This window comes from Polypterus senegalus, chromosome 6 (assembly GCF_016835505.1).
Source record: "Polypterus senegalus isolate Bchr_013 chromosome 6, ASM1683550v1, whole genome shotgun sequence".
Taxonomy (NCBI): domain Eukaryota; kingdom Metazoa; phylum Chordata; class Cladistia; order Polypteriformes; family Polypteridae; genus Polypterus; species Polypterus senegalus.
The window spans coordinates 194,237,973-194,250,609 of record NC_053159.1 but is presented as its reverse complement, the minus strand read 5'-3'; the positions used below and the strand labels follow the sequence as shown (position 1 = coordinate 194,250,609).

The following is a 12,637-nucleotide window of genomic DNA, read 5'->3' as shown; positions in this document are numbered from 1 at the left end:
CTGTTTTTAAACAGTGAGCCCCTCTGAATGTCCACAACTCAAAGGTTTGTTGTTTTTAGTTACTAAGGTTAAGTAGCATTGAGTTTTTAGTGGAAATAGTGAGAAAAAGTGCCTCTGAACCTGCCCTGCATCCTCAATGATGCCAGTCTCTCTGTGCTCGCCCAGACTGTGACCACTAGGGGAGCTGCAAGACTCCTTGATGGAGCGACTACAACGTTTAAAAACGCTGCAACTTTCAGAGCAGGTACGACCGTCTCCAAAACCAGCTGAATGAGATGATGTGCCGACATTTTCTGACTTGTGCGTTCTACTGTTGTGTAACTCATAGTGTCTAAACAGAGTCAGTCATGATAACTCATTTTTATGTTATTTTATCTTAATTATCCTATTCAGTTTTCTCCTGGTCTTTGCCATATATGCTGAGCTTATTTTTTTAAGCAGATATACATTAGTTTGTGGAAAGTTACAGCACTGGGCTTGTTCAGAAGAATATGTCCTGAACCCTGAACATTCTGTTTTTATGTTTGCCCGATGTCTTTATCCGGTCCACTCACTTGATGCATGGGGAGCACGTGACAGTGACGTGACCGGCTTGATGTCCCACAGAGAGGCACAGATGGGAGCTGAACCCGCAGACTTGGGCCTCTGCTGCTGCACCACACTGTGTGTGTGACATTGACTTGATATTCATCTTTATTCGTGATAAAATGTCTCTATCCATCCATCCCGCCTGTTTTTTTATTATATTACAAAAATGAAATTTGGACAAGCAGAATTTTAAAAAACATTTTATTGAGCAGATCCAGCAGTTTGACATATACAAAGGATTGGAATCACAGCAAACTAATGTCATGTCGTTACAGTGTGCGGTGGCTGAGTTGGCGGGTGGAGGGTCCTGAGCGGGCTGGGATGTTGTGTCTGACTGAACTCTCATCTGCTCAGGGTTTGTGGCAATGGGAATTCTTTAGCACCAGTGCAGTTCTCCTACACTCCAGCAAGAAGAGAATCAGGAAGCGCCGCTGAAAGCAATATGGCGGGCGGCCAAGGTGATTCATGGCTCGCAGCTCCCCAAACTCATCCCGTTCCATGGTGAGGTAGCAATACATTGGGAATTTTGTCTTGGAATCTCACGTCCACTCCACTGTCACCGCTCAGAATAGTATTGCTGCTTAAGACCATGTAGCACCAGTAACATTGTCCAAAACCAACAGGAGTAAAAGCAATTGAAAACCATTGTGCAAAAACTTCAGTCATAGAAGATTTGTCAGCAGAACGTCGGTAAACCTCAGAGAGTCACTGAGAGCTGATTTACAAGAAGCAAGCGGGGCCGATGTCCACACCAAATTCCTGATCTGGGTTTCCGATATCTATAGGAGCAATGTCGACAATGGGAAGATGTAGTGTTCTCCGTGTTTTATATGTAAAGACTGTCTTGCCCCAATTGCCAGTGTGTTCCTGTGAAGACAATTTAGATGATAAGAAGTTACAAGTGAGATACCAAATAAGCAAATATGGCAGATGTAAATACTAAGGGACAGGGAGACGAAATCAGGCAGAAAGTCTCAACTTGGAACCAAAAATTGAGTTGCCAAAGGCAGAACACAAAACAAAGACATTATTGAAAGTTATAAACGGCCAATCAAGAGGCAGAATACTAATTTGCTGGGGCCTTGCAGAAAGGTCTGTTAGGGCATCCGGAATCTCGGACATTGCTGCCAGTGTGCTGCCAGTATAAATGGAGCCATGCTGGTGACAACACATTGAATGACTTCCAGGAGCACCAAACCCAGCAGGCAAAGCAGCATTGCAGGAAAAGCAAACTCAATTATGAAATATTAAGAGAAATGACAAAATGAACACAATAAATAACAATAGAACCGCCAATGGTAAACTCACCAGGATAAAGAAAAATGACAAGTACAGGAAAAATTTTTAAAACCAAAAAAAAATCAATAAAGAAACTCAGAAAGAAGAAAGGATGGAAGCCGTGACTCACAGTGCAGCCGTCTTCCAGGACGTTGTAGGTCAGCCTGCTCACACCTTCAGCCTTAATCTCAGCATCGGCGAAGCTGAGCAGCTTGACCGCCTTCTTCACGTTGCCATTCTCAGCGTCCATGTATGCAATGCTGTTCTTGCAATGGTAGGTGATCTCCTGGTGGGCTGAAGTGGATAAAATGCGGAGGAATGCCAGTTGAACCTCTGCACTGCCTTCTGGAAGATCAGGGTCCCCATAGTTGAACTGCAAAGAGAAGGAAGAGTGGGAGTGACAACATACTTGTAATTGACAGCAAAGTGTAGAAAGAATCACAAGCAGCCAACTAAATTAGGGTTCGAACCAGCAGCATTGATTCCAGTGACCTGTGTCTGATCCCCGCTGCTGCTGACAACGTCTCATGGGAGAAACTCCTCATCAGTGGCTTGAAACCACAAACTAACATGAGACGGTCCAGCTCCCTTTGTAGCCCTGACCTACAGTCATATATTGAACCCTAGCAAGAAGTGCTCACCTGGAATCCACCACTCATGGACTCTCCAAACCAGACTGCCTTCTTGGATTTGACGCTGCTGCTCCACCAGTTCTTCCGCTGAGTACTGCTGATGGTGGCATTGACACACGTCTCACCAGTTTCCATGTTACAGAATACTTTGATAGCGTCCATCTTGCATCCCTGGTTGGGGTCAATCCAATATTCACCTAGGGAACAGAATAATAGTCTCAGAGCATGAAGCAGGGGCACCTTACTCTGAAATTTGAAAATGTCTGAAAAGGAGTTAAAAGGGAGGGTCCGTCCATCCGTGAGATTTCAGATTAATCTTATATAGTGCACCCCTTCCCCAAAGGCAGGCACTGAGTCTTCACATATGTAGCATTGGTTTATCATCTGGGTTTGAATGCTGGACTTCCAGGACATGATCATCTAGATGTCCAATCTGATTCTACTGAATTGCCCGAGTACTGGTGGGGCTCAAGGCAGCACTTCTACAATTCTGAACCATCACATGAAGCACAAATCTTTTTCTTTCCAACTGAATTTCACTTCATTTTCATCTAACAACTTCTCTTTTTCTAACTCATGAATAAAGCAAACTAGATTAGGCGCAGATGAATGCCATGCAGAAGATCAGTCTAGAAAACCCTGAGATCTGCATAGGCTGGAGTGCAAGGCAGCCTGAAGAAAATCAGAGATGCCATCCGAAGATTCACCAACAGGCATCAAGCTATCCAAGACATGGCACTGATCAATGAGACCGAGTGAGTGGCATCTACACAATGTGAGGCTGAGGGACAGCTAACTTTTTATAACCCCTACTAATTTATTGATCGAGTGAGTCTAGTTATGTCTGTTTTGTAAGTCACTTTGGATAAAAGTGTCTGCTAAGTAAAACATGTAAGTGTCATTTCCACACGCTCTACACATTTCTGCTTGCCGTTCCCAAGGCCATCACAACTTGTGCTCTTTGTTCTTGTCTCTGACCTTCGCCTCCTCTGTTCAAATATCCTGGACCTGCAAGTTGTGGGGCAGGTGGCCAGTTTGCCCACTGGTGGTGCCCGCTGACTGACATGCCCAGGGCCATCATTATTTCTGTGGGTGTGCTATTTAGTTTTGCTTTGTTGTTAAGAAATGTTTCATATTTAGTAATCTATTTGACTTTACCATCGGTTGTTCGTGTTTTGCCCATGAGACACTGCATACCTGTGACCACATTTGCTGTTGTGGTGTGGACGTCAACAGAGGCATTTTGTAAAAGTGTGAGTGGCACAAATGATATATGGAGCTCATTTGACTCAAAGGCATTGACTTTGCTGACAGAATTGATTTTTGAGTAAATACCAGCGTATTTTAAACTCTTTATTTATGGTAATAAATTCTTGTTTCAGGTGCCTTGGTGTTGTCTGTTAATGAACATAATTACAAACCTCTCAATTAACAAACACCATCACTGTGTTCTCCATAATGGGTGATCTATAACGAGACAACACAGGATATATACAAAGATTTAGAAGATAAGAAAACCATGGGGAATCAGGCCCCACTTTAATACCTAAGGGCCAAGTTGTGGACTCCTAAATGGCACAAAACTCCATGGAAGTCCATGGAGCTATCAAGTAGCCACCTTGCACTTATTCTGTCACAGACTTGACGGCACTTCCTGGACGTTTGAGGAGGAGGACAAATTAGTCAAGTTGTGGCAAAAGAAAACCGACTGTGTGAGATTTCTTCTGAGAAACATGATGAATGGATCATCAAAGAAGACATAGTGAGGGCCATTGGCCAGCAGTTACAATTCCTGGTATCATCACATGTTTGTAGTTTTCTTAACGTAGTTTGCTAGCCGTAAGATAGGAACTGATCCAGCAAATCCTGAGAGTGACCTTATCTACAGAAATGGGGATGCAGTGAACTGTCAAATGACATTAATGTCATGAGTCACAACCAATGGGGTCACCATGCAGCCTTGCGTGAGCTTCTCTGCACATTTAGAATCCTTAGATTTCTGCCTGATATCACTTCATGATGAAATGCAGTAAACTACGTATGTTACATTTTACAGATGAGTTGTTAACTTAATTTCAATAATGAATACTGTTAATAATGACACATGTAGGAGCGGCACGGTGGCAAAACGGGTCCCTAGTGGTCCCTGCCTGGAGTTTGTATGTTTTCCTGGTGGGTTTCCACACTGTGCTGTGGTTTCCTTCCAAGGACATGCAGGTTTGTGGATTTGGTGACACTAAAATGACGCAAGTGTATGTGTGTGAACTTGTGTTCACCTTGCGATGAGCTGATGCCCTGTCCAGGGATTGTTTCTACCCAATGTCATCTGGAATGGACGTGTCCCTGGATTGCTGGATGTAATCATTAAACATCTGTTCTTTTCAGAGACGGTCAGGGTGTCCTCAGAATTTAAAGGATGTTTTGGGAAATTCACAAGACAGCAAAGCTGAATGTTCTTTTCTCACTGTTATCATTTCTCGCATTGCCATCTGGTGGAATCTTCCAGATTTTCATAAAGTAGAAGTATAAAGTATTAACAGTACACTACTTGCCTAGCAGTAGCGTCCACAGGCGCATGTGTGAAATATAAACCCGGCCAAGTTTAAGTGAGTGCTGAGACTTCATGGGGAAGGAAGTCTAAGGCTTAGCAACACACATTTCAGCATTTCTTACTGGACTATAAAGGCAAATGTGTCATCTGTCCTGTCCCAGGATGGTTATGTGGAGGAGAATGCAACATTTATCTTTTGTGCAGCTGTATAGCCTAATAAATAGAAATAAAAGGTGGAGTACCGCTCTTAAACTCTGGGTGGCAGAATCTGAGGTCGCGACAGCTGCGAGCAGGGTTCTTCCTTGATCCATCGGGAGTCAGGATGTTCTCAATTTGCGTGTTGATGTTCTTCAGGGCTGTAGTGATCTGGGCCAGGGTGGTCGCTGCCTCAGTGTTCTGGTCTCCAACCATGTATGGCATCCAGTCTTGTCCTTTCTCACCTCTGGGGTCTGTTGTATCACCGCAACAGGGACCTGGTGGGCCTGGGAGACCTGGAGGTCCTGGAGGGCCTGAATTCCCAGATGGTCCCTTTAAAATGTATTAGGTTAAGTGAATGTTCTCATATCTGAAAACTTGATAAACTCTGATTGGGCAAAAAACTTTTTCTTGTGCCACAGTGTCACTTACTGAAGGGCCAATGTCTCCCCGTTGTCCTCTTGGTCCAGGAGGTCCAATTGGACCAGGGTGACCACTTACGCCATCCTTGCCAGGACTTCCGGTGGAGCCGGGAGGACCCTGTTGGTAGAAAGACAATCTTACTATTTGTTGTTGTGGTTCCAGCAGGTAGGCACACCAGGTTTGTCATATCAGTGCATTTCCAGTCACATCCTACCAATCTGGACAGACGTTTTTACAAGAGCAATTACACTGAAGGATGAGAAGCAGGAACTTGAGGGCACTTAAAACAGCCCTCAAAGCAGACAAAGTAGCTTATGGTACTTCAAGTCAACATTTTCTGGCTGCTGCTTTGTTCTACTCACCCTTGGGCCCATAACTCCAGGATTTCCAGCTGCTCCAGGCTCGCCTGAATGTCCCTTTAAAAAAAAGAATATTGTAAAATGAGGAGCATTTAGCCTCCCATTGTGTATTTTAGCCCTGACTAACTTCAATGGCTTCCTCACTCCTCCCTAATCATCTCCTAACTCCTGTCTTTTTGTTAAATTCTAGGAAAAACTCAAAAATGACATGGCCTGAAACCATCAAGACAGCATCCTGACCTTTTTGCCATTGCCTTTTGATTAAAATGTGGAATAAGGGGGCTGCTTTCTCTTTGTGGCTAGAGTGGGACCCTCAGTAGGCCTATGATGGGGCTTCAGATGCATCGGCTTTCCTAAAACTGTATTGTAATACGCTGATTGGTGGTCAAACAGAGGGGAAGGGTGACGGTCATTTTTATACATTAAAGCGTGCAGACTGTTATGACCCAGCAGTAATATAAGAATACAGCACACTGTCAACCGATTCGTTTACTGTGCTTGTGACAGACTGAGGACTGACAACGTACGTGCAAGATGAACGTAAGTCTGATAACAAACCAACAGGGCAGAACTCCAAATTAAAAAGCAAGGGATTGACGCAATAAGAAAATCTAAAGCTAAACAAATAGTGGCCGTCAAACGGAAACAAAGTTATCCAGTGGGGCATTGAAGACTTAAGCCAACACACCTGAGGGGGTCACAAAGTGTTCTTAAAAGATAAAGCAGCAGAAAACTTCATTCATTTTAGATCATTGAGCCCAACAAAGGTCACCGATTCTATCCACCTAATTTGCTAAAGTCATCCCGTCCTCCACACTATTTGAATTTTTAACAGGCTAGTGAAGATCAGCCAATGCAGCAATAAGACGGAGAAGAACACAAGCCAGCTAGGGAGTCAGGGAGACACTGAGAGGTGTTCAGAGCTACGCGTTTGTAACTTGGCTCCAGACATCCCGGTCTTCCTGTACTCCTCCGTTCAGTGCCTCCATTTTCAGCCTTAATAGTTCAGAAGAGAATAATGAGAGTCAACTTAACAAGCAAAGGTCTAAACCAGGAAATCCATTAACACCAAAACGCTTGAACCAACCAAACTGCTAAGCACTCATTAAAATGGAGGTGAATCCAAATGTCCTGACACTTAATAAGATCCTCACTAGGAAACACAACAAAGTGAAACACTTGGGCCACTGATAGTGAGCCTCCACTTTAAATGTGTGGCAGCAACAACAAGAGATGAGATGTCCAAACTAATATTCACAACCTCCGTATAAAAGAAGATTCTGCACATTCCAGATTTCCAAACTCATCACATGTTCGACTTACCGGTGGTCCAGGTATGCCAGGTGTTCCGGGGAAGCCTCTGTGACCCTTAATGCCCTTCTCTCCAGGTGCACCACCTTCTCCTTTGTCTCCACGGGGGCCCTGAGGACCCTTTATGAGGTAAAATTAAATTATAAGCATCAGGAGATTTGATTCGACAGCTTTTTACTGATTGTGAAATATGCTGGACTGGTCACTTACTGCGCGGCCGGGGATTCCAGCCGGTCCTGGGGACCCAGCAGGTCCAGGTGAGCCCTAGAAGAAGAAAGAAGCAAAAGTGAATGTCCCCCCAGCCTACTGTATGTCGTCAAAAGCCAAAGCCTAAAGCGACTCTCACTGGAAAGACTTGTCATGTACAAGTGCAAAAGACGCTATATACGGTCCATTTCTGCAAAAGTGGCAACAGAGCCCCCAAAAAGAAAAACAATGGGAGAAGGAGTTACAATCTTTAAAACACAGAGAAAAATGAGACAACCCAAAAAAAAAATCCCAGAGGAAGAAACTGAAAAAAATCAAAATGAAATTAAACAGCCTGGAAAGTTACTGCATGAGCTAAAAGGTGGCGTCTTTATTTCAGGGCTGATGAGCCATTATGAGCCAGTAGAAAAAACAGGAGATGATTTGCTGCACTTACAAAAAACAGCAATGTCCACAATGACCTATTTGAATGAATGAAAACCGTGCTCTCCTACAATAGTAAATCGGCGTTTTTACTTAATCATATGATGTATAACAATCAGGATCAGCAAACAGTGACGAGTCCATCAGCAGAGTTTCCTTTGACATACAGTTTAGTGACATCCCTCCAGAAAGTCATTTTGCATGTGACTTCACATTTGTGAAATCACGAAAGATGCGGCACAGAAGAGATGGAGAAACGTGCTCTTGGAGCAAACTTTGCTTATTTTGAAACACTGGACAAGAAGGGCCAGAGAGGACTGGACATCCTGAAGAGACTCCGGTGTTCTGATGTGTGCAGTATGCTGATGGAAGTGTTGTGCCCGTCCATAGTAGCCAGTGTGGTCTTCTGGGGTAGCAGCTTGAGCTCAAAAGAAGCACAAAGACTAAACAAAGTTACAAGGAAAGCCTGCACCTTCGCAGGATGAACTGTGGACACACTGGAAGCTTTTTGGAAAAGAGGGAGGCAGCAAAATTAGATGCCATCATGGAAAATCCCCTCTAGGTGGCGCTGTATGGAGCACTTTAAGCCACAGGCTCATTCCACCACCATAACTCTGGGATCTTTTCTGCCCACTGCTATCAGTCCATTCAAAGCTTAAATATACTCTTTAAATGTATTTATTTATTTATTTTATGCATTTGCATTTCTTCCTCAGTATTAATACACTTTATCAAATCTAATCTAATTTGTTTTGTGATGAATCATAATTTTTTCTGTTCATTTCTTGTGCTGACCAAGGAACAGACATTGAATTTGAGCTATTGGCTTCAATATAATTTTATGATTTATTCCTATTTGAATAGTTCTGCAGCATATGTTATTATTTTCTGTCTGGGCTACGTGGAGTGGAGCAGTCATAAATGTACAGTATGTGTTAATGGATCAGGTGGCAATACTTAAACTGAACTAGAAGTGAATGAAGCCTGAGCTTACAGCACAGACGTATTGTCCGTGAGCCGTCCTTCTGCCCAAATGTTGACATGAATAAGGAAGCAGAACATAAAATGCAGTAGAAAAAATGGGTGAAAAGTCTATAGCAGGACCTGAATAAGTCAAGGCACTCAACTAAAATCAAAATGATTGACAACCAGAGCCCTAAATCTCAAGAGAATACACAAGAAGGTTTGTCAGATGATGTAGAAGTGCCAACGCTGACCTTCACACTGTTGTGACAGTCACGTCGCATGTTATGCACATCCAGTCACCTCCGTGTGCCAAAGTGTTAGCAACAGCAGACAATTAGACCACAGAATGAGCAGCGCCCATAAAAAAACAAAATGGCAGTGCAGTAAAATGTGAGAATCAATGAATTCCTTCAAAATAAAAACAAAATTGTAGATCACTGATAGAATCCAATTCTGTGATATAAAAAACAGCAAATGGGAAGCAAGAAACAATTTAAAATGAAAGCAGAAAGGCCAAAAGAGACGCCTGGATACACAGAAAGGAAGAAGAAGTCTGCAATAAACTCAAATTACATTTTCTCCTCTTTCGCCATTCTTTCCAAATTGTCCTGGTTGTCCAGGGGGGCCTGGGTGTCCTGGTGGTCCATTGTTTCCTGGATTTCCTGGTTCACCTTTGTCTCCCTGAAGACAGAACAGAATTCCAGTTACTATTATGGTCACCGAGTCCTTCAAACCCAAAGCACTTCTGCTGTATTAAAGAACTGAAATGGCGTGAAGTACCTTTGGTCCTGGGAAGCCGTCTCTACCGGGAGAACCTTCTGCACCTGGACTACCCTGTAAAGGGCAAGGAGAGGCGTAAAGGGCAAAGCTTTAACCCTTCATTAGCCCCAAACCCAAGACAAACAGACTTTCAAGTTCAGCCAAAACAGTCGTCATAAAAAAAGTCCTGAAAAAAGTGTGCAGCTGTCCTGAGGGAAAGCTTTGAGCTTCAAGAATCAAACCTGTTAGCCATCTTCATAAAGTCTACAGGTGGAGCATTTGCGTGTCCTGCTTCATGAGCAAGGGGCCAGCACATTCCCACCAGACCATCCACTTACATTGGGGGTCAACCTCCAATGACTTAGATACTTACATCTTTTCCAGGTTCACCAGCGTGTCCACTCATTCCTGGGGGTCCAGGTGATCCTGGACTGCCACGTTCTCCTTGACTCCCGGCACTTCCTGGCTTTCCATCTTGTCCCTGTAGAAGACATTAAAAGAGTTCATTACTCAGAACCCATGTTGAAAAGACGAGGGTGGTCGTGTTTTACTAACAGGCTGGAATTTTATGAGGAGGCAACAAATGGATACGACCAGAGATGAGCAGATGAGATTATTGATGAGGACTTTCAGAAGGCATTTGATAAGGTGCCACATGGTTAAGTTTGCAGATGATGCCAAACTGGGTGGACGGGCAGACAATCGAGAATCCACTGAATCATCACAGTGGGACTTGGACAGCAGACTGGCTTGTGGAAATTTAATGTCAGTAAATGAAAGGAATTGCACATAGGAAGGAAAAATGTGAGGTTTGAATACAAAATGGGGATCTGAAAATTGAGAGTCCACCTTATAAGAAGGATTTATGAGTCATAGTGGACACTTCCAGTGTTCAGAAGCCATCAAGAAGGCTAACAGACTGTCATGTTTGACGCCTTGACGTGTGGAGTACAAATCACAGGAAGATCTGCTCAAGCTTTATAACACACTGGTGAGGCCTCATCTGGAGTCCTGGGTGCAGGTTGGGTCTCCATAAAGACATAACAGCACTAGAGAAGGTCCAGAGAAGAGCAAATCAGCTGATTCCAGAGCTACAGGGGATGAGTGATGAAGAAAGATTCAAAGAGCTGAGCCTTTACAGTTTAAACAAAAGGAGATGAAGAGAAGATCTGAGTGAAGTGTTTAAAATTATGAAGGGAGTTAATTCAGTGGATCAAGACAGTGACTTTAAAATGAGCTCATCAGGGGACACCGTTGGAAACTTGTTAAGGGTAAATTTCACACAAACGTTAGGAAGAGAACCACAGACATCTGGAATCAGTGACCAAGTAGTGAGGCAGACAGGAAGACTTTAGGGACTTCAAACCTCGACTTGAGGTGATTTTAGAAGGATTAAGTGGCCTGTTGTCATCTTATTCTTCCTAATCTTTTAATGTTCAAAAGTCTTTCTGAAGATCACATGGGGAACAACTTTCATCAAATATGCACAATCTTGAGCAGAGTCTGGCTTGTGACATCCCATGTTGCACTTACTAAAGTGTCTTTCAGCAGGCCATCACATCCTGGCTACTGATATGCATAATACCCAGAAAATAAAGATGAAGATATGGTTTAAATATCCCAGACACAATACCAATACAAAATGAAAGTGAAACTATAAATTACATTTTAGGGAAACCGAGAAAATTTACAAAGTGAACAGATAAAAATGACAATGTTGAGGAAAAATGAGACAAATATCCAAGTTTTGGTGGTCATCAGGCTCATTCAGCACTTCCTGCAGTTTAGTGGTTGTCTTGACTTTAAGGTTGGGTTCTTGGTTGGCATATTTTGAATTTTAGTTGCAGCTGTTAATGACACAAATAGCTCTCCACAGATATTTGTGAGAAAAATAACCATGAGCTGATAAACATCAGACAAGACATTTGTCAAAAGCAGACAGAAGCCATAAACAAAATAAGGTAGAAGAGAATCGGGCTGAGCAAAATACACCATGAACTGGAAACTTGGCAAAGACGACAAACTTCAGACGACGGCCTACTTAGAATTCAGCCAACTACACTAACAAACACACAATCCACCGAGGGACAAGAAACGAATGCACAGCAATGGTATTTGTATGTCACATGTGATGACGTGATGGCCTTGACGGTCGCAGTCACATGACTATAGAAAACAAGACACTAACACAGAATTACTTATTCAATTCACCTTAAACCCAAAAATAAACCACAGGGATGGATTTCTGGTAATTCAGAACCAAAAATGAACCCCCAGCACATGTACAAAGGTATTTGTTACAACAGTGGCACAGATTTGTGCCCGTATTTGTCAAGTGAATTACTCTGAAGAATTGCAATGAAAGCCTTACTAGGACAGCGATATGCTTAACCTCAGGCCCATTTTTTAACAATGAATGATCCACAGCCAAACTTCCCTCTCTAATGGCCATTGGAAATAAATGTCTTGTAAAGTAACCCTTGCTGAGACGACTCCTGCGCTGTTTCTGACGTCTCTTTCACTGTTTCGGTGCCCTGATCATCTGCCACAGTCTCATTTTGCTTCTTTCTCCATAATCCCCACTAACCTTCTGCGTGGCTTTCTTTATCCTTACAGGACCTTTTCTGCTGGCAAAGTGTAACACAAATGTCCCAGGGGTTTGTGGGATGCAGAGCTCAGCAGAACTGTGTGACATCATCTATCCGGACCCCTCTATTTTCAGGTAATCTGCTGGCTGCTACAAGACAGTTTTCATCCAAGACCACCTGTGTGTTGGGACTGACATACTGGTGCTCATCCACATTTGAGGAAGTAATGTTCGGGTGCATACAAACTGGCATGAATCCAGATTGCTTTAACATTACCACGGGTGGCATGGTGGGCAAATGTATGATCAGAGCATTGCCTTGTGTGTTGTAGTGGCATTCAAAATTCAAGAAATGTCC

General features: G+C 43.2%; 1 protein-coding gene across 2 annotated transcripts in view; it reads right to left on the bottom strand.

Annotated features, from left to right (window-relative positions):
* Positions 1 to 772: 772 nt before the first annotated feature.
* Positions 773 to 12,637, bottom strand: part of LOC120531990 (collagen alpha-1(III) chain-like) — a 60,485-nt gene continuing 48,620 nt past the window's right edge. For both annotated transcript variants that reach the window (XM_039757932.1, XM_039757933.1), the window contains 11 exons: positions 10,066 to 10,173; positions 9,714 to 9,767; positions 9,507 to 9,614; positions 7,548 to 7,601; positions 7,350 to 7,457; positions 6,030 to 6,083; positions 5,677 to 5,784; positions 5,292 to 5,577; positions 2,508 to 2,695; positions 1,997 to 2,239; positions 773 to 1,455 (listed from right to left, as the gene is read on the bottom strand). In XM_039757932.1, the coding sequence (XP_039613866.1) occupies positions 1,309 to 1,455; positions 1,997 to 2,239; positions 2,508 to 2,695; positions 5,292 to 5,577; positions 5,677 to 5,784; positions 6,030 to 6,083; positions 7,350 to 7,457; positions 7,548 to 7,601; positions 9,507 to 9,614; positions 9,714 to 9,767; positions 10,066 to 10,173 (1,458 nt within the window). In that variant the 3' untranslated portion in view covers positions 773 to 1,308. The remainder of the gene's footprint in view (positions 1,456 to 1,996; positions 2,240 to 2,507; positions 2,696 to 5,291; positions 5,578 to 5,676; positions 5,785 to 6,029; positions 6,084 to 7,349; positions 7,458 to 7,547; positions 7,602 to 9,506; positions 9,615 to 9,713; positions 9,768 to 10,065; positions 10,174 to 12,637) is intronic.